A 22,595-nucleotide genomic window follows, 5' to 3' on the forward strand; every position below is an offset into this window, starting at 1 on the left:
AAAAAGACAACAGAAAAAAATTCATACATACCATACCTCTTAACCCTCCCTTTCTTTTTTTAATTTATTTTTTATTTATGATACATAACCACATACAAACACATTCTTATCATATGATCATTCTGTTCTTGTTATATAATCAATAACACACACTATCATCACATAGTTGTATATTCATCGTCATGATCATTTCTTAGAACATCTGCATCAATTCAGAAAAAACAATAAAAAGAAGACAGAAAAAAATCCCTACATACCATACCCCTCACCCCTGCCCTTCACCAACCAACAGCATTTCAATCTACTAAATTTATTTTAACATTTTCCCCATTATTTATTTATTTTTAATCCATATGTTTTACTTGTCCGTCAATAAGGTAGACAAAAGGAGCATCAGATGCAAGGCTCTCACAACCACACTTTTCTAGGGGGCATACTTCCTTTCAAACCAGCACAGTCACACTGCGATAGCCATATCATCATACAACTATCTTCAAGAAACATGGCCACCGGAGCACAGCTCCACATTTTCAGGCAGTTCCCTCCAGCCTCTCCATTACACCTTAACTAAACAAGTGATTCCTATTTAGTGCATAAGAATAACCTCCAGGATCACCTTTTGACTCTGTTTGGAATCTCTCAGCCATTGACACTTTATGTCTCATTTCTCTCTTCCCCCTTTTGGTTGAGAAGATTTTCTCAATCCCTTGGTGCTGAGTCCCAGCTCATTCTAGGATTTCCGTCCCACATTGCCAGGAAGGCCCACACCCCTGGGAGTCACGTCCCATGTAGAGAGGGGGAGGGCAATGAGTTTGTTTGCTGTATTGACTGGGAGAGAGAGGCCGCATCTGAGCAACAGAAGAGGTTCTCTTGGGAGTGACTCTTAGGCCTAATGTTAAGTAGGCTTAGCCTATCCTTTGTGGGATTAAATTTCATATGAAGGAACCCCAAGTTTGGAGGTTTGGCTTATTGCTTTGGCTGTCCCCACTGCCAGTGAGAGTATCAAGAATTCTCCACTTGGGGAAGTTGAATTTTTTCAGTTTCTCACCATTCCCCCTAAGGAACTCTGCAAATACATCCCTATTTATTGTTCAAATTGCTCTGGGATTTATTTGGGCATCACTCTGGACCAACCTACAAAATCTCATGCCCTATGCAAGGCTCCAAGTACTATGGGATACTGTCTTTTTAAAATACAAAATTAATTTAAACTGGAAAGTATTTAATGCTATTGTTGCTATAAAAATGTCAGCTTGTCAAAATGCTCCAGGTTTTGCTTGAACTATGGCTGATGAGTGGTAGTCAACAGGACACAAATGCTGATAGAAAACAACCACAAGGATTCCAAAGAGGAGAGAAGAACAAGGAGAACGATTTCTTTTTTTTTTTTTAGTTTTTGTCTTTAGTCTTTGTAACTCTAGATAAATTTTTTTCATCATTTATTTAATTAATTTATTTAATAAATAAATACATAAATAAATAAATTTATTAATTAAAAAATAAAGAAACAAAATAAAACAACATACATAATCAGTAATTCACAATATCATCACTTAGTTGCATATTCATCATTTCTTAGAACATTTGCATTAATTCAGAAAAAGAAATAAAAAGACAATAGAAAAAAATAAAATGAACACAGGAAAGAAAAAAAAAAAGATTATACCTACCATGCCCCTTACCCCTTGCTTTCATTGATCACTAGCATTTAAACTAAATTTATTTTAGCATTTCTTCCCCCTATTATTTATTTTTATTCCATATGTTCTACTCCTTTGTTGACAAGGCAGATAAAAGGAGCATCAGACACGAGGTCTTCACAATCACACAGTCCCATTGTGACAGCTGTATCATTATTCAATCATCCTCAAGAAACATGGCTACTGGAACACAGCTCTCTCTTTTTTTTTTTTTTTAGGTACATGGTCCGGGAATCAAACCCGGGTCTCCCACATGAAAGGTGAGCCTTCTACCACTGAACCACCCGTGCATCCCGGAAGCATTTTAATGCCTTGTGCAAATGCCCCACCTTTCTCTTGCTTTTCTCCACTGCCTCCAATTAATTATTGCCCATTTTTATTGTAGCTGATTAAAGCAGTGATGGGGATAATATAGCAAATAGTGAAACAGTATGTGGTTCATTGGAAAGAACGTGAACTTCAGAGCTCATCTGCCTGCTACTAACTAGCATGACTTTGCGTGAGGTTTTTTATTCTCTCAAGGCCTCAACTTCCTAATTTATAGAATAGAGACAATATTTCTTTATAAGATTGTTGTGAAGTTTAAATAAAACAATATATGTCAGTGGTTTGGCCCACATGGGCACTCAATGAACAAATATTTCTTTGTGCGTGTGCTTTTTTTGTCTTCTAGTTCTTTTTGCAGTTGTTGGGTACATTTGCTTTGTCCACATGCTACCTTTTCTAGATTCATTTGCTGGTTTGAAACTTTGTGTACCCCAAAAAGCCATGTTCTTTAATCCTAATTCAATATTGTAGGGTGGGATCTTTTTTATTGTTTCTATGGAGATGTGACCTACCCAAGGGTAGGTGGGAACTTTTGATTAGGTGGTTTCCATGGAGATGTGTTTCTACCCATTTAAGGTGTGTCTTGATTAGCATACTGGAGTCCCTTAAGAGGAAACCATTTTGGAAAAAGTTCCAGAGCCGATACAGAGGGAGACCTTTGAAGATGCAGAAAGAAAATGCCCCCGGGGAAGCTATTTGAAAGGGGAAGCCCAAGAGAGAAAGCCAGCAGATGTTGTGGTGTGCCTTCCCAGCTGACAGAGGTGTTCTAGACTCATTGGCCTTTCTTGAGTTAAGGTATCTTTCTCTGGATGCCTTTGTTTGGATATTTTTATGGCCTTAGAACTGTAAACTTGTAACTTAATAAGTTCCATTTATAAAAGCCAACCCATTTCTGGTATATTGCATTCTGGCAGCTTTAACAAACTAAAACAATTTATTTAAAATGGAAATGTCAAATTCATTTCAAACACTTTGCCTTATCCTGTTGGTTAATTAATGATTTTAGTTAGTTTGGATGCCAAAGTTTTATGCTCTTTGGTAATATGAACTCTGTTATCCCAGACAGGCTTTGAATTCCCCATGCCTTTTGACTCATGAATACTCTAAGATTCTTTTACTTCAAAGGTGAGGAGTCATGGTACATAACCAGTAGCCCATAAGTTTCTTTATCCTAGATCTAGTTCCTGAAGATAATTCTTTGCCATGGAATATTTTCTGCAATGTAACTTTACACTTAACATTGCTACCTTCAGCTTGGAGAATCCCCAAATGCTCTGCAGAGCTGATCTATAACTAAGTGAGAGACAGCTGAACATGCCTGTCCACCTTGCTCCCTAAAACAAATGGGCTTTGGAAATGGGGAAGCAAACCCCAAACATGCACTTTAATTCCAAAACTAGTCAAAAGGATGAGATTTCATTGTATGTTGATCCTGTTGTGCTTAAAATAGAAGTTATGTTCTATACATATAAATCTGTGCTATGTGTCATAAAATAAATGCTAGTCATTCAAAGGGCTAAAATAAATGCTAATCATTCTAAGAGTTCTAAGAAAGTGGTATGTAAGTGTATACACACATGTATATATGATAAACACATTGACATTAAGGAGTAGAATCGGTAATAATAATAATAATAAAGGTACTAAGGATAACATAATAATAATAATAACAGCTCTCTCTCTTTATTAGGTGCCTCTTAAGATGCTGTGTTAAGTGCTATACAAATACTACACTATTCACATTCATTTGCACGTAAACTATGCAGAAGAAGTACTGTAATTCTCATTCTAAGGAAGGAAACTGAAGTTCTGAGAGGCTGAATAATTCACCCAAGATGAATAGCCAGTAACTGGCAGAGCTGGGCATCACTGGGTTGTTCAAAAAGCCTGAAATGACGATGAGGAGCCTCTTGAACCTGTGGTTCAGGAGAGCCTGGACATGAGGCTGCGGATGAGGCGCCATCAGAAAGAAGTGAACAAGCTTACAGTGAGTCCCATCCAACGGGAGCAGGAGCCCCCGCAGCAACTTCTGTCCTCATACCCACCTACCTAAGGAGATAGGCATGAGCTACAGAGAGTCAAAATGTAGATTCTGTGGGCAGCAACCACTCCTTTGTGCCACACATGGTGACCTTGGAGCACAGACAGGGCCCAGCCAATCCACCATTGCTCTGGGCATTTAGGAGGCCTCTCAGAAGCACCCACTGTCATTTCCTACAGCCCCAAGGCATCCCCATTGAATGAACTTGCTCTTTACCCAAGAGAGGAATTTAAAGACTCCTCTTGGGTGGGGCACGGAGGCTCAGCAGGCAGAATACTCTGCCATATGGGAGACCTCAGTTTGATTCCCTGTGCCTGCCTATGCAAAAAAGAAAAAGAAAAAAACTCATCTTTTCTTCTCTTACCTGCCCAAGAAACTTACATTTGCAAGTCAAAGCCACTGCCAATGCTAACAAGAGGTTGGAAAGGAGTTCTTTTTGGTATTCACTCTGAGTGGAGACCCAGTTCTTTAAGTCCTATACTTGGCCACAACCACTTTTCTAGTAGTTTCTATAGGACTGTCACCCCTCCCCCTTTTCTTAATGGAAGCTTTGAGTTCCAGTGAAGAAATATGGTCATCTCACTGAAATCTGAGTTGGTCAAATTTGGCTCATGGTTTTTAATTTGTAATATGGCAACTTGAGGGCACAATTTTAGTCCTGCCTCAGATACCCACAAAGCACCATATAGAAGCTGTGAGTCAGCTCTGATTCCCCAGGGAACCATGACTGGCTTTCCTTTTCTGTCAGCATGACTCATTCAAGGATGTTCACCTTTTGGTTCGCCCTCATTCTGTGCCCTGAGCACTCGCCAGGCTTGTTTTTAGCAGCCTTCTCAGGCCTGGCTTCCTGCCCAGAGTCTCTACAGAAACTCTGGCCTAGCTCCTATGATATGGCTGAGGGAAGCAGGAAGATCTAAACTGGGCTTAGTGGCCCACATCCCAAGTGCCCTCATTTCCCAGGACATCCGGCTTTTTGTTTGCCTTCCTGACCAAGCCCCATGAAGTTGCTCACAAACGCTACTGCCCAGGAAACTTCCACCTCCTTTCCTCAGCTTTCTCTCTCAGTGAGGGAAAGGGGAAAGAAGAGCCAGGCTTATAGCAATTTGTTGGTATTTGAAGGTATTTTTAGCAGCACCCTTCTTTCCTCTGGATGAGAAACAAACAAAAAAACACCCAAGAGTCAAAAAGAGAGCAAAATATTAGTTGTATCACTGCTAAAGCAAGATCAGAGACGGCATCTTGGACCTGAAATCAAAATAGCTTCCTACCCATCTACCTAAGAAATGTTCTCAGCCAGAGTGACTGGACACTTACAAGACTTCCAGGGGCAAGGGCTGCCCTGGGGAGCTTACAAAGTAGAGAAAAGCACATGGCTACTGCAGGCAGGCAGAGATGCACTGAAGGGATGTCCTGTTAGCCCCGCTTAACGGGGAAATATGGACCAAGAGTCCTGTCTAACACTCTGTCTTTTCACCAATCTCTCTACTGGGATGGAGGGAAGAGAAGAGGGAGAATGCAACAACTTCTTTGATACCTCAGGAAAGGCAGCAATTACCATTTGTGAGTTGATGGAAATCCAAGGAAGAGGGAAAGAGCAATCACCACCCTACCCCATTACGAACACACCCCCCCCACACACACACACATGCAAGAGTTGTATCAACAAGTGGCAACAAGGAAGACTCTGAAGATTAAGGAGGAAGAGAAAAGTGTTCTCCTGCCCCCAAAATGTAATGTGGAATGAAACATTAGAAGCTTGAAACATAATGCAGAATAGTTCAGGGATCCAAGTATTTGCTATCTTGTAGACAATTCTTTAATTACTGAAATGGTAAACACTGTGACCAAAACACACTTAGCTTGCAGAGGAAAGCATACAAGAGGATATTGATTGACATCCTCAAGTGCAAAATGGCATCACTCAAAAATATATCTTTCATGAATGTTGCCGAGACCAGAATATTATTTTAATGTTTTTTATTAAAGCTGTTAAGAGCCTTATGGAATATGAACTAAGGTCATATCTTCACAATTCAATTAGTTCAGGGTTTTAAAAATCAAAATAACTAGATTAGCCCTTTTTTCAGTGTGGCACTTTGATCTCCTTTGGAAATGCTGGGAGCACAGAAATGGCACTGCCAGGTCAAAGGGGAGTCTTGCACCTGGACAAAATAACCAGTGACTTCATACCATGAGCTGCCAACCACTCCCACTCATGGGAGGATTTCCTTTGTACCCAAGGAAATCACGGGTTTTCTATAGTAGGACAGGAGGGTGGGACAAGCCAGTATTTAGCTGTGGCACTGTCCCCACAGGCCTCCTCAGGGACGGTTTAATAAGGTCACACAAACTCTGGAGCAAAAAAAAAAAAAAGATCTCGTTTGGGACAGCTGGTTAATCTTCTTGGATTAATAAAGTTGGAACCAACTTGAAAAGATGTGGATGCAGTAAGAATAGCACTGCACATTTGACAGAATTTCTCATTAAGGCTATTTTAAAAATATCTAGACTTAATATTTTTTAAAAAATAAGTGGTACCCTGTTACATATGAGAATGACCCACTAAAAGAGAAATTTATGGGAGCTCAGTTTCAGTGATCTCATAAAAATGTGACTATGGAGACATTTGATTTTGAATATAAGTTGAAAGTTAGCACATCAAAGTGGAAACAATATTTTGCAAAGCTTTCCTCCCAGGATTATCACAGCCCTTCGAAAAAATGTTGTAAGCAGGAAACTTTCTCATTGTTTTAGTTTGTAAAAGCTACCAGAATGCAATATCCCAGAAACAAAATGGCTTTTAAAGGCGGGAATTTATTAGGTTGCATGTTTACAGTTCTAAGGCCATGAAAATGTCCAAACTAAGGCATCCAGAAAAAGGTATGTTGATTCAAGAAGGGCTGATGGGTCCAGAACATCTCTGTCCACTGAAAAGGCACATGGTGACATCTGCTAGCTTTCTCTTCTCATTTCATAAGGCTTCCCCAGAGGCATTTTCCTTTAGCATCTCCAAAGGTTTCTGGCTGCGTGGGCTCTGTTGGTTCTGGTGGCTCTGAAGCTTTTTTCAAAATGTTCCCTCATAAAGGGCTCTAATAAGCAACCCACCTTGAATGGGTGGAGACCCATCTTCATGGAAACCATCTAATTAAAAGTTACCACCCAAAACTGGGTGGGTCAAATCTCCATGGAAACAATAAAAAAGATCCCACCTAGCAACATTGAATGAGAATTAAAGGACATGGCTATTTTGGGGTACATAATAGCTTCAAACCGGAAAACTCCTGATCCTTGGAGGAGCTGCAGGAAGATTTCCAGGTTTATAACTTCCCTCCAGGTATTTCAGACACAGATAAATTAAGCATATCTGAGGGTATTACTGAGGATATCCTGTGCCTTACAAATCAGATATTTAAATGAACATTGGATTATTATGTGTACATGATTATGTTACCAAAATTTATAGTTCCCATCCTGTATGGTTCTCTCTCTCCCCATTGCTGGCTTTGAAGAGCAAGTGCCATACTGGAGAACCCCACATGGCAAGGAACTGCAGAAGGGCCTCAATAAGTTGAGGGCAGCCTCCGGCCAAGAGGCTGCAAAGGTCTCCAGCCTCTAGCCAGCAAGTAAATGAAGACCTCAGTCCTATAGAAGAAAGAAGCTGAATTCTGCTACAACTAGGTGAACTTGTGTTTTCCTCATCTCCTCTTTGCCCCCTGAGTGAGGGAGGAATTCCAGCCCTAGGGTTAGGGGGCTAGGCAAACACATGGTGCCTGACACTGGGCACTGGAAAGATGAGATTGGCAGTAATGTATGAGTCACAGATACTCACAGCCTGGGGGAGACGCCGCACACCATGGGGGTCACACTCAGGAACTTGGTGAGCAGTCAAGGTCTGTGGGAGGCAGGCTTTGTAGTAACAAGAAGGTGAGGTGACCACTGTTTCCCACAAAAGGATGTGTTGGGCTTGTTTGAATAATTCCACAGCCTGGCAAAGAACTGAAATCCACTATTCAGGGATCAGGAGGAAATGCACCGATCTGTTTGATAAGGAGGGATATTTGCATGAGGACCTCATCTGCTGGGGCAGAGTGGGGAAAGGAACATTCCAGAACCTCCACCAAATTTGGAAATGGGTCCTTCTATAGTCAAGTCTCAAAAGAGTCTCAGCAACCCTGGCTGACACCTGAATTACAGACTTGCAAGATCCTGAAACAAAGAACTCAGCTATGCCATCCCCAGACTCTTTGCTGTATGTTCTCATCAGGCTTTGAAATGACATTGGGAAAAATCCATTTCCCATAGAGTTATCAGACCAAGAAGATATCTTTAAAAATTAACCATACAGCTGTGAAAAAAAAAAATTTAACCATAATGCAAATGCAGACAGAGTAGGTGCATCTTTCTCATTCCTTAAAGCAAAGGACAGCCCTCTTAAAAGTAGAGGCCAAAGAGTTATTACTTTTTTTAAATTTTCCCTTGATAGCAGCATAATGTGATGTGGGTTGAAGAAATTAGTCAAAGAGAGAATTTGCCTAAAGTGAATAACTTCACGCTGTTTTGTTTTCTGCCTCTTGAATTTTGCTTCTCCAGGTTCGTGGTGCTACCAGAGCAAGAGGCCCTTTGGAGCAATCCAATACAGTTTAAAACAGTGTCCTTAAAAACAGGGCAACCCATGACAATGAGAGATCCAGAGGCCCCGAGAGATCCTAATCTCACGTTACCCTGTGGGAGAACTGATAGCTTTTTCCTAACTTGAAGGTAGATACACTACAAAGCTCCATTGCATTCAATTTCCAAACAGGAACCCGGACTTTGATTTGTAAAGAAGTATCTACTCTGCATGAGGAAGATCAAACTGTAATATGAAGGAGAATTTGATGCATTGACCAGGATCACTCTGAATCAAAAGCTGTGCCAGAGGTGGAGACGAGGACTCCTGGCCCTTTGAAAGAGCCACGTAACTGTTAGAGCATTCCAAGCAATGCTTGGAATTAAAAGTACAAACTCTAGCTCTGGGGTGGCTAGTAGGTCTCAGTGTTTAATGTAAGCCAGAAAGCAGAGAAGGAGCCTAAAGGTGAAAACACTGGGAAAAGGTCCAGGGATAGAAGAGAGATGAAGGCCTTGTGTGTTTAGGGAAAAAGCAAGAGTACAGAAGGGACGGAGGGTCGGAGGGGTGGTGGTGGTACTTGCAGAAAAGGCTCACTAAGCAAACCTTACAGGAAAGGCAGAACAGTCCGCCAAACAATTTTAATCTCTGCTGAAAAACAAACTTGTTTTTTTCAATGAACATGGTCCAAGGCTAAAAATCAACACTGTTCCAAGCAGAACAAGGCAAGGTTTTTGTTTTGTTTTCCCTTTTTTTGACATATTACCCGGAAGCCCCTGGACTTAGCGGCATTTTTTTTCGTTTTGCATGGGCAGGCATTGGGAGTTGAACCTGGATCTCCAGCATGGCACATGAGAAATCTGCCTGCTGAGCCACCGTGGCCTGCCCTTAGTGGCATTTTTATGAAGAATTTCCTTGGCATTTAATCCTAAGTAACATAGTTTTTGCTAACATCCAGCCATTTAAGTCTGTGGGGGAAAAATGCCATTTTAAAGAGAACCAAATGTAGAAAATGCCATACTGTACTTTGCCGATTAGAAGGGCTCCACAGTCGCTTGGAGATGCAATTGAAAGCTATTTTTCCAGTATTGGTGAAAGACTGGCCCTGATCTGGTCACACATTTACCTGATCTTCAGTTTCCAAAGTGTTCATCAGGAGTCACACTGCCTCCTGCACTAAGGCTTCCAGAGTGAAGCTGAGTATCCACAAAGGCATCTGTAGCCTTGGGTTTTGGCCTCACTATTACAATGCTTGAATTAATACAAACACTCTGAGCTCAACTACAGACTATGTAAACCTAAAAACTTCAACTACTGCTCTTTGCTCATTCCCATCCAAATGGGATTCGGAGTAGCCGGGAGACAGTGGCAACCTTTGTTGCCCTTTTCTTAGTTGCTTTAAAATGAAATGTTTTAGGAACTAAAAAGAAAGTTTCCTATTAGCCTGTTTCTCCCCTATTTCTAGAGAACTACAAACTGCCCAGATCTGGCATTTCTGGGAATCTAACCTCATGCACTACATTCCAGGCCCCCAGGGAAAGTTTCCATGGTTCACTGGAGCAAACGAAGAAAAGGAAAGAGGTCAGCAATTACAAACAGATTGTGAATCATTTCCTGTAGCATAAATAGGCTTCTGGAATCTCTGTCTGCAGAGGCTGTCCAAAGTTCCAGAGAAACAATTCAATGTTTACAGTTTCTCCATTCAATAGAATACTATGCAGCCATTAAGATGAGGTAGTAGAAAAACATAATCAACTTTTGGGAAAGCTATCCACTAAATAGAACTGTTAAGTATAATTAAAATTGAAAGTCTGAGAGGATATGTAAGCAACAAATCACTGTGGAATTAGCAGGCATAGCGATAGCTGTAATTCTGTCATCTATGGAATCTGCAAGTATTTTCAATATCATATTAGAGTTACTGCAGCTATCTTGAAATGTTTATGTTAATCACTTCTTAAATATTATGGTATTTATCAGACCTGCTATTAAATCATGCTATTTAATGGTTTAATAAGGAACACATATATTATTGCAACGAAATTTTTTGTTAAAGATTTTGATATCTATATTTCAATATAGTTGGTTTCCATTCTAACACTATATATTTGATTTATGCATTTCAAAACATTATTTTGAAAAGGGACCCCAAGGCTTCACCAAATTGACAAAAGGAGTAAGGTTAAGAACAAAAAAGATTAAGAACTCCAAGAGTGCTTAGGTCAGTTCTTTAAGCATACCTTTCCTTATTTTTGGTAAAAATGTTGAATGTCTATACCCTGAGGTCTGAAAAATGTCTGTGCTTTGGACAAATTTGGCTCACAGGTCATAGGTCAGCTTCTTTGTCCTTAACCATTTTAAATTCAAATTTAAAACTTCTATCCAAAGTCAGATCCTCATTTCACTTATTTGTTACTGTGTTCGAGGGTTTAACAAGAACAAAAACACAAATAAAAAAGCACCTCATTATTTTGGGAAAAAAAAAGTAGCAGTACCAGATGCGAATTCCCTTTGGAATTTGTACAAATGTAAAACCTGTAATAATTTGGTTGTTTGGGGGGCTTTGAAGAGATGTGAGAACGCACCAGTGAATGGAAACTTTGTTTATATCATACAACTCTTGGTAGAATCATACAGTTTTGTATATATAAATGCAGCATAGATAATTTCAATTTTGTGGCAAAGCATAAAATTATATGCTTGCATACATATAATTGCTTGGTTAACCTAGACTCAAGCTAGAAAATGTCATAACAGTTTAAAAACCCAAGGAATTGATTCACTGTACTTCTTAAAACATATTAAAAACGTTGATGGTAGTTAAAAAAAAAAAAGTTGATGGTGGTGACTGAAAGGACAAGTCTAAATATAAATTTAAAAGTTTCTCTCCCTTCTCTTTGTAGCATTATATACAGAAAATGAAATTGGTTATTGTTGTTGTCATTATTTCATCCTAGTTTGAGTTTTACATACAATTGCTTTAGATTAAGCTCATACCAACAGCACAAATTCCAATTCAAACCAGTAATGACCTGGTATGAAATGAGTGTCGTGAGGACAGAAGCCTTCCTTATGTGCCAAACTGAAGATGTTTGACATAGAAATAGCTAATATTTATGACCAGGTACCAAGGTAGGTTAGTTACCATTATTTATAATATTGTGATTAAAACATCTTATATTTTTATTTAAAAAAATCCAAATCTATGAGAAAGTAGAGTTCTAAGAAACCCTATTCTACTTTAAGAACTTAATAGTTAGGATTATATAGTGGTTTAGATTTGATGAAATACTTCTACATGCTTGCCTCACCAGAACCCTGTGAATTAATCAAGAGAAAGTTATTATCCTTGTTTTACAGAATAAAGGGAATCACTCAGAAACTATGTGATTTTAATATTCAACCCATTAAAAAACTACCAGAGATCTAATTTTAAAACAATAATAGAATTATAAGGACCATTTAATAAGGGCCAAGTACTTTTCCGCTTTAAGCACGTAACATGAAATATCACATTTAAATTTTACTCTATCCCTGCTATGAATTTCCTCACAGAAAACCAACGAGAATAGGCTACTTGGGCTCAAGGACACACATCTAAGAAGCGGCACAGCCATGATGCAGAACTGGGTCTGTTTGATTCCAAAACTCTTGCTTTTGGCCAAATTGGGTGCTAAATTGACTCTCTGTAGCTTAGAATTATCTGGTTTATATGTTTTTTTCCTCAACTTTCTATTTTGAAAGATTCCAAACCTAAGTTTGCAGAAATAGTACAATGCACATCTATAAATCCTTCATGTAGATTTGCCACATGTTCACATTTTGCCAAATTTATCCTTTTCTCTCTGATACACATATTTTGTTGTTGTTGAGCCATTTGAGAAGTTTCAGACATTATAAAATTTCACCTCTAAATACTTCTATGTAGATCTCCTAAAGCAAAAATATTCCCCTAACCTACATATCTAAACTGCAATATTCCTACCACACTCCACTGATAATACTACTATTGTCTAAATTGTATTCCCTTAGTTTTCTCAATAATGGTCTACTTATTTTTCCCAAACTAGTATCCAATCGAAACTCATGCATGATGTTTAGTTTCATGTCATTGTCACCTCCTTTAGTAGAGAACAACCCCCCAACCTTTGCTTTTTAAATCATTCATGACACTGAGATTTTTGAAGAATCCAAGCTGGTTGTTCTAGTGAGTGTCCCTCAATTTGTATTTGTTTGATTGTTTCCTCATTGTTACGTACAGGTAGATTTATATGTTAATTTCTGTGTCCAAGACCCATCCATCCATCCATCTATCCATCCATCCATCAACCTGTCCTTCCATCAAATGTTAACAGAGTGTACACTTAGTGTCAGGCAATATGTTGTAGAGAGTTCTATAAAATAGCCTCTCACAGGAGACCCGCCACCCAAAGACACCATCCCTGCTTGTCACAGAAAGACAGGTGCAGCCCATGGATGTAGCCTGGGCCTAGAATGAAAAGAAGCTAAGGTAGAAGATGGGGGAACGGAGCTATTAGAAAGGTTTTCAGAAATACAAGCTGTTAAACATGAGCAAAGTGGCATACAGATAGAAGGAACAATTATGAAATGTACTGAGATGTAGCCAAATGTACTCACTAACTGCAGTGTTGTGAATTAAAACACCAGGCTCAGAGCAGAGCATTAAAAGCCAGATTGACATTCTCTAAAAATCCCTAGGACTGCTCTTGGATCTGTGTGTGAAATTGGCCTTGTACCTAAGATGAGACTGAACACAGCATGTTAATAAAACAGTAACCCAGAATCACCCATTGACTGTGAATTATTGACCCCAGTGAAGAATATTTGCATAAATTATTATGCTTCACTGCAAAAGGAAAAAAAAATGTAACTTCGTCTTTATTACTCATATATTTGTTGTCTGCTTTCTCACAGAGCAGGAATAGAGATGTTCTTTTATACCTAGAAGCTATTTCACAAAAGACTTGAAAACATATTAAAAGATGGGTGAGAAGTGTAGTATTTAGTCTACTTGAGCACACAGACAAATGTTGACAACTTTGTGAGTTTTATTTTTTAAAGAAAAATTACGAAAATTATACAATGAAAATCTTTCACCTAGAGTCCCTAGATGTTAACATTTACTTAATTTACTTTAGCCCTTTCCTTCTATAAGTATGTATATTGTTTCTGTTGCTATTGAACCTGTGAAGAAGTTGTAAATTTTATTTTTCATGCGTCTTTCTCCATTATTCTAAGTATTTGAAATATGTTTCCCAAAAGGTAAAATTGTTTTGGAGTTTTTAGCTGCATTTGAAACTTCTCCTCTATTCAACTTTTCAAACAGAAGATCTCCTTGCAGTTGTGTTTTTAGGCTCCACGATTAAACCTGCCCCTGGATTAATCCTGGCATGTTCTTACCAAGTCATTTAATCTTTCTTAAACTTGGTTCTCTCATCTTGTTGCAGGTGGCAATTATATCTACTTCCTTGTATCGCAGTGAGGATTAAATGAACTACCACAAAAGCTCTGTGTAGACTGAAAATTTGCTGAGCATATCCACAGTACCAATGAAATAACATCAACTTGTATTCTTTTGGTTATGAACTGACTGAAAAACCTCATTCAACTTTGAGATAATTGATGTCTGCCGCATTGCTGGTATTTGGTAGGCACTCAGTCAACTATAGTGGAAGGCAGGAGCTTCTGTGCTTGTCCCTGAACCAGAGTCCATCTCTAAAGCAGTGGTCCTCCAACTTTGGCATCCAGGTCACCTGAAGGGCTTTTTAAAATACAGACTACTAGAACCACTCAAGAATTTCTGCTTCAGTAGGTCTGGAGGTGGCTTGAGGATTTTTTATTTTTTGTAGACCTCTTTCCCTAAAGCACGGTAAGGACGGGTAAATTTGTTTCACAGGAGCTCACATGTGGGAAAAAGCTATGCTTTATAGAAAAGCTTAATACTCGAAAGTGGTGCTTTGCAAACCTAAAGGACATATATATGAATTGCCCAAGGTATCTTGTTAAAATGTGGATTTCAAATCAGTAGATTTGGGGTGCACTCAGGGTTCTGCATTTACAAAACTTCACAGGTGAGGTATATACTGCTGTTAGTCCACTGATCATACTTTTATTAGCAAGGCTGAAAGATATAACTCATGGCTGTACATTATGTTCTGTTTAAAAGGAAGAAGAGAAAGGCTCTTCTCTGTTTATTACTAAATATTCCAAGCTTCCTGCTCCCAGCCACTTGTCTACTCTTCAGATCATTTGGACGCTAAATTCAACCCTGCAGGAACTGAGCTGCTTTTTTTTAATCTTATTTAACCACAGATTTGGAGGAGTTTATGAAAGTACACCCAGTGCAAAAAGATAAATGAAAAAATTCTGCTCTGCATCTATGACTCTTGTTTGCCAAAGAGACAAAACTAATTCATGAGAGGGGACAGAGCAGTACTATTGACCCACCATTTAAAATGCTTTAGGAATGAAATCATCACGGAAGAATTCACTCTAACTTCAAATTAAAAAATGTAATCCCGGATATTTTGCATTTTTGATCAGCGTGGGGTGGGGGCAGTCAGAAGAACAGAAGCAGAGCTATTAGAACTTGTCAATGATTTGAATAAATAGGGATAAAAAAGCAGTAACAGATTTCAAGGATGCGTGGCATTGATAAGGCAGTGATTCCATTCAGAGGGGAGAGAATTAGACGGTGGGGAGCAGGTTTAGGGGAAAGAGAATAGGAGAGTTTGGGAGTTGGTAAGTTTGAGGCTCCACTGTGGCATCTCCCAGGACCTGATCAGTAGATGGGCAGAGGTGGGAGTGTAGTTCTTGGAAGCCAGGGGAGATTTCAAGAAGTGGATATAGTCAGTCATCTCTGCCAAATGCTGTTGGCACGATGATGTATCTGGATTGAACAGTGGAACCACAGATAAGTTAATGAGCAGCTTTCAACAGAGCAGTTTTAGTAGAACAGTGGTGTTAAAATCAGAGTTAAGGAGTGAGACAGGGGTGTTAGTTAAGCATGGGAGAATTTGTCTCATGTAAGTCTCTCTTTCCAGACAGTGGAAAACAGAGAGGGTAAGAAAACTCAAATTGTCTCCAAGTCCTGTGCTTTGGAATCACTGGAGAGCTTATCACACACGTTGCTGGGCTTCGTCCTGAGTTTCTGATTCCGTGGGTTGGACGCACAGCCCAGCAATTTGCATTGCTAACATGTTCCCTGTGCTGATGCTGCTAGTTTGGGACCACTCTTTGGTGGTTACCAATTTAGAATCACTGATTTGGCTCAGGGTTTCTCAACTTTGGCATTAAGGACCTTTTGGGCCAGATAATTCTTTGTTGTGGGAGAAGTGTCCTGTGCTTTACAGGTTGTTCAGTAATATCCCTGGCCTCTACCCAACTGTAAGACCGTAGCAACCCCTGGTTGTGACAACCAAAAATGCTTCCGAAGGGTCAAAATTGCTCCCGGTTGGGGACTGCTGATTAGATAATTTAACACATCAGAAGAGTCTGTCTGCAAACGGATCCAGAGGGGCTTGGGCTGGAAAATGGAGTACTACATGAAACAATAAAACAGAGCCCACAAAACAGTTTATCTATGCTCTTAGGTATGAATCTGTTAGCTGGAAATTATATTCTGATTAAGGCTCAGTTTTTAGCTTTTAATGGACTAACCACAGAAAATCAAGTTGGAACTAACTTCCGCTGTAATTCCAGGTTGCTTCCAGGTTTCGGCATCTTGTGCCCTGCAAAGATTTTCTAATAAATTATCCCCCAATTGATGTCTGCCCTTTTGTCTTCTAAGAGGTATTTCTCCTTGGTCATAGTATTGTATTTAAGTGTCCTCAGTTGTGACTTCCTTATGCTGAAGATCCCACCACTTGTCAGACAAGGCACTGTTCTGTACCAGATGGGCATATTCCATGTTCCCCTTTCCCCGCAAAAGAGTTCGAAAGAAAAAAAAATAGAACTTGGTGAGCATTTGTAAATGGAGATCTTGTAATCATAGACATTTAGGCCTTCCAAAAGTGAATCAAAATCCCCCACAGCATATTATCATGAAGGACGTGCTACTCAAATTGCAGCCCCAGGAACAGCAGCCTTTCCATAAATAATAATAATAATAATGGGGGTACAAAGGTTAAAATAAATTGGGTGGATGGAAATACTAGTGGTCAATGAAAGGGAGGGGTAAGGGGTATGGTATGTGTGAGTTTTTTCTTTTTTCTTTTTATTTCTTTTTCTGGAGTGATGCAAATGTTCTAAAAAATGATCATGGTGATGAAATACACACCTATGTGATGATATTGTGAGCCACTGATTTTACCCCATGATTTATCAATAAAAATATAATTTTTTAAATGCAGAATTGGGCCCCACTCCAGAGCCCTAAAGCAGGAGGCTCCACTGTATGCACATTAACGTCTGCATGATTTGTGTGCACATAAAGTTTGAAAAACACCTGAGATAAGGTCCTGGAACCCACCGCTTTGTTCAGAGCCAAGGTACCACGTACCACTTTTCAGAACAGCAATTTTGCATGTAATTTTATGATTCTGATAAATGTCCATCTCCCTCTCTAGACTGAAATCCCACACGGACGAGACTTCTTAATGTTGAACCTGAGCCACGTGCATGGTAAAAACTCTACAGTCTGCTAAATAAATCAATGCAACTGGATCCCGGAATCTCGTACTTATCTGCTTCCACCACTCCCCAACCTACAATGGGCTTCAGAAGGAGCTGAACACTTTTTCTTTTTTTTGAAGAGAGTTTATTAAAAGAACTATTTACAAATATAAGGACAAAGGGTACTCAACGTGGATTGATGACTAACAAGCCAGGGATTCCTAACAGCTGGAAGCTGTTATCACCCCTGAGGGAAGGGGGAAGGTAGGGAACCTGGTGAGAGCTGTGGTTGTGGAAGAGGGCTGAAATAAATTTCTTAATCCACATGTTGAGAACACCTGCTCATTCTCAGGGCTCCAAGAGACGATTGTGAAGGATCCCAGAAATAAGGGAGCATGCAAGTTTGATCTTTTGCTTGAAGTATGTATTTTTCCAAGACTTGAGTCTTCCCGTTGCCAAGAGCGCTCTTAGTATTGGGGAAAAGTCGCCATTGACCATCTCTATAATTCTGCAGTAGTGCTATGGATTAAAAGCAGAGGGACTCTGCCCGATGCACTCAAATGAGCAATTCCTGAGACACCAGGGTTTCAAAGAGAGAGTCTATTGCTAAGTGCAAAGCAGGAGATCAGATGGCCAACTGTCCTAAATATCTGTCTCTCTGAACAGGAGTAACTGCTAGGTTTTTTCTGTTTGTTTTTTTTTTTTTTGGATGCTGTGTGTCGGGTCACATTTCGTTATTTTTCCATGTGAGTATCCCATTATTGCAGCACCATTTGTTGACTTTTTTGTTTTGCTTGTTTGTTTTCTGGGAAGTGCATGGACCAGAAATGGAACCGGGATCTCCGGCATGGCAGGCGAGAATTCTACCACTGAACTACCCTTGCACCCCCCTGACAGTTTTGTAGTATCAAAAGGTGGGCAGGTTTTAGGATAATGAGCACAATGGGATTGACATGATGAGGTTAGAGATTATCTAATTATTGAGCATGTGCAGGCTGATCGCATGCTTAGTTACAGAGCCTACGAAAGAAAACGGCATTCTTAATATATGGAGATGCGTGTGATTTTAACGAGGTACAGGTCACTTACAGGTTAAAGTTTAAGCTACTGCACATGTCAGGTGGGCCAATTTGGGTTAGACCCAGCTCTAACAGGGCAGTTTTGGAATTGGGATGAACTAGTTCTGGGCTGACTCGAGGCCCTTCATTAATAAACATTAGGGGCTGTTTTAGTGATCATAAGACTCTAGAGTTGAAAAACAGGATAAGGGGGTACAAGTGGCGTGAGTCACAAGGTTTTTTTAATTGCAAGATAAAGGCTATATCTTTATATATAGGCAGCTGGATTACAGTTCAGAAATTTCAGGTATTTCTCTCTGGCTATTCTAGTATACTAGTAAGTAAAAAGAAATATCTATATAATGATTCAGTAATCATAATCATTTGTTACATCCTAACTTCTCTGTTACAGTAGGACTAAATTTAATGCTGCATTTTTTCATTAGTTTTATTTTTAAGGTAGTTTTTCTACCAAGAAAAAGTTATTGGAGAGTGAGTAAAATGTCATAAGTTAACAAAATCAGCTGCAATAAAAAGATTTATTTTTCATGTATAATCCATATATATTCATATATTTACTTAGATCTTATCCTGCCTAGCCATACAAGGATTTTAAACCAATATTTACAACTAAAAAATATGTAAGATGACAAATAATGCAACCTGAGCTAAGTATGACATGGTTTAGTTATTGTGATCTAAACTTTCCCTGTATATGCTGGTGAAAAGTCTCAGATTTTATAGTCTAGAAAGCATAATAATGTAAGCAAGACCTTTGTTCCAAGTCTTACAAGAAGTAAAGAGGATTCTACTATAGGTGGCTTTTGTGAAAACATCAATAAGCTAGCTCAATCCTCTTCCCCCAATCACAAAAAATAAAACTCAAAACTGTACGAAACAGACAACTGCATTATTAACAGCGTTTTTAATTTACAAAGAATTCTTTTTATTTGGCTGTTTTGGAAAAACACGAACACTTTTCACTTTAGAAAACATTAAATAATAAACAAGTAAGATGTCATACAGTACTTTGGATAACCTTCTTCCACTAGCTTAGTGCAATGAACTATTGGCACCTAAAAGTGAAATTTTCAATTATTTTCCCCTTTCATCTTCCAATCCCCCAAAAAGAAATGAAGCATTAAAAACGGATCTAAGGCCATATTTTCTGGCCTCTGATCAAAGGTTCAATGACTGATATTCTCCCCTCCATCCCACACCCCCGAGTAAAATGACAAAAGACATCCTATTGCAACAATTATTCACAAAAACACCACCATTGTGTAGAGCTTGGGAGACTGCAATTCCTAAGAGAAACCAAATGACATCAATTGGGGGAAGGAAAGTTCCTGGCAGTGGTGTTCGGTGTAGTACTTTTTCAACAGCCAAGTTAACCTGTCATACACATAGCAGAGAGAATGCACCAGATAAAAATCTCTCTGAACTGTGTTCCTTGGGAGAGTCTCTGAAAAGCTGAAATACCATCTGTTGAACAAGTCAGAGGTTTACACCTTAACGAAGGAATAACGAAAATAAAGACACCACCACCACATCAGGCTATCCGTGAGATATTAAAATGTCCATGATATTGTCTTTTAGAATAAATACATTTTTTTTTCTTTTCTGTATTTTGTTTTAACTCTGCTAGGCTTGCCATAAAGGGAAAGACATTTTTTGTGAGCTGGGTATTTGATGGGCCACTTCCCCTTTTGACCCTCACTGTGATCAAGAGAGAAATGCCTCCATTAGACCCTGGCCAAGCCTAAATTACTTTGCTCTGAAGACTTTCATTACGTAGGGATAGGATAAAACATCTTTGGGGGGATTCTCTAATTTATTACTTTACTTTCAGGTGAGAACCTCTTTAAACATCTTACATTAAGTTTTTATCTAATATTTAAAACAAGAGATTCACACTTCTCTTTGTAAAAAAAAAAAGGATTCTAACTTAGCAACTGTCTCTGCCAGGAAATGTACCCTGATACTCTGGCCTAAGCCTGTTTCCTCTTGTTCTATTTTTAGTGCGCATGGAGAACAGCTGGTCCCCATTCTCTCTGTACGAACCCTTCATATATTCGAAAACCATCAACAGTCTGCCCCTCAGTCTTCTCTTCTCCAGGCTGAATAATCCCAGTTCCTTTAATTTTTCATCATAGATCTTTTTTTCCAACCCTTTAATCATCTTTGTGATTCCTGGCAAAAACAGCAGAAAATATTTTGATTACTTGAGCAGAAATGAAGAAAAGCCTCAGGAGTAAGTTGTCTTTCAAAAGTTATGGGATTTTTTAATATAAAGGCAAAGCATGCACGGAGGAGATAGAGCCAGAGGTTCATTAGAATTCCAGTCTTGTCCCTCTAGTGTGAGTGAATCCACTTCAACACATCCAACACCTTACAGCACAGGGCTGGCTTCCTATCGTACCTGCCCCGTTTATATAGATTTAGAAATTAGTGTGAAAAATCATCCCACTGGAGCCTCCCCCATGCTGCCCCACACTCGCCTCCATAAACAATCATCTCTGTGAAACAACTAGAATTTTTACAAAGCTTTTTACAGGTTACCAGAGAGAGACATGTAATTGTAAAAGCACTGGTTTGAATGTATAACCTGAAGCAGTGAGGGTTTTATACGATAACTGTGGTTACTTGTCGGTCTGGTTTACTATCCTTTGGACAGATCAAACTCAAGCCCACTAAAAAAAAAACAAAAAACTCACTCCACTACCACAACCTCACACCTCTTCCAATTCTCTCTTGCATTTCACCACGAATTTTTTAACTCAAGAGATCACAAGCTGCCTTTTACCTTGCAACTAGAGTCTGTAAGTATTAGGAACACATACATATTTAATGTCAATAGCACATTTACACAAAACACAATGCTACTAACAAGGGATTGAGTGCCCACTCTACGTAATTGACTTAAAAGAAAAATACAGAATACAAGGTAAGAATAAATGCATCTTGATATGTTACACACCCTTCTTTTATAAAGTAAATGACAGAAAAAGTCTGAGTTCAGCTCCAGGCCAGAACTAAGTTAAAGGAAGGGGATAAACCAATTTCGCAAGCACATTGCATATCATATTTTACGGGGAGTCAATACTACTCATGGTACAACACTGAACAGATCAACAGGATGGCCATTTGCAAAGCAGATTTCTTTTGAAAACTCCCATAATTTGCTCTGATATTTTGCCACGAAGAGCACCTTGAAACCAAGATGAAGGATGGCAGTGGTCGTACATGCCAAAGGCCTTCCTCAAAGAGACATAGGATGGAAAGGAACACCCAATGGCTTGGGTGTGTCTGCAGATGTCCCTTATATTTCAAAGAGGCTTTCACTGTTCATTGGGATTGCACAAAAGCAGGCTAGCAAGATGTGGGTCACCAACCAGAGCTCTTCCTGACCCACTCTTCTCCTAGGCCCGATAAGAGGGAGGAGAGGACAGGAGGTGAGGGGTGGAAAAAGAAGAGGGAGCAACATAGGAATTCATTGCTAGTTCTGGAGCTGCTAGGGTTCTTCAGAGCAGTGGCCTTTTTTCAAGCTCACATCATCCAATCCAATCTCCCCAGTGTGCCCACGCCTTTTTTCGCCTTTGAAGATGACCTAGGAGAGAACCATACACCAGTCAAGTCTCCTCTGCCCCTTTCCAATGCCCATTCATTTAACCACACAAAGGCAAACCTCCCCAAGACTAAATATTGCACTTCTTTAACAGAAGGAGAGACTAGTACATAGCCACCAGTGCCACCTAAAAAAGAGGCTTGCTTTTGATAGAAACTGAAATCATCAGTAAACTTTTAATCAAACCACATTACTCAGAAATGATTATTCTTTAAAAAGCCATTCTAGACTACAGACTAGTTCAATTCAGGAATGCTTATGAAGCAGGCACTTTTGTCAGAGATTGCCAAGATCCGAAATAAGAAAAGTGTTAGGGGACATAAAGGTGCAGAAATTAAAAGCCAAAGATCTAAAGAGATCATAGTCACACAGCCTGTCTTATATGTTTCTTAGTTCTCTCTTTGGGAAATTTTTTGCCTAAAATTGAAATAGAAAATTGAATAGAATCAAACTCCATAATCCAATTACCATGTTGTTTTACCTGTGTAAAGGGCAAAATTTTTCACTATTTTTATTATCAGAAGATAAAGGGCACTAATGCTCCTTTAAAAGCAGGAGAAACCTTTCAACGCTCTGATTTGAAACTATTTATCTTGTTTTG

At 39.2% G+C, this 22,595-nt stretch overlaps 1 protein-coding gene across 5 annotated transcripts in view; it reads right to left on the reverse strand.

Annotated features, from left to right (window-relative positions):
- NPNT (nephronectin) overlaps positions 1–22,595 on the reverse strand; it is a 129,190-nt gene that overhangs the window by 31,500 nt on the left and 75,095 nt on the right. For 2 of the 5 annotated variants that reach the window (XM_077142630.1, XM_077142628.1), the window contains one exon: positions 18,942–21,976. The exons of 1 other annotated variant lie outside the window; for it this stretch is intronic. In XM_077142630.1, coding sequence (XP_076998745.1) covers positions 21,881–21,976 — 96 coding nt within the window. In that variant the 3' untranslated portion in view covers positions 18,942–21,880. Of the gene's footprint in view, positions 1–18,941; positions 21,977–22,595 lie in introns of those variants that run through there. 2 more of the 5 variants (XM_077142631.1, XM_077142629.1) reach the window with 1 other exon arrangement.

This window comes from Tamandua tetradactyla, chromosome 24, assembly GCF_023851605.1.
Source record: "Tamandua tetradactyla isolate mTamTet1 chromosome 24, mTamTet1.pri, whole genome shotgun sequence".
In the NCBI taxonomy this organism is placed as follows: domain Eukaryota; kingdom Metazoa; phylum Chordata; class Mammalia; order Pilosa; family Myrmecophagidae; genus Tamandua; species Tamandua tetradactyla.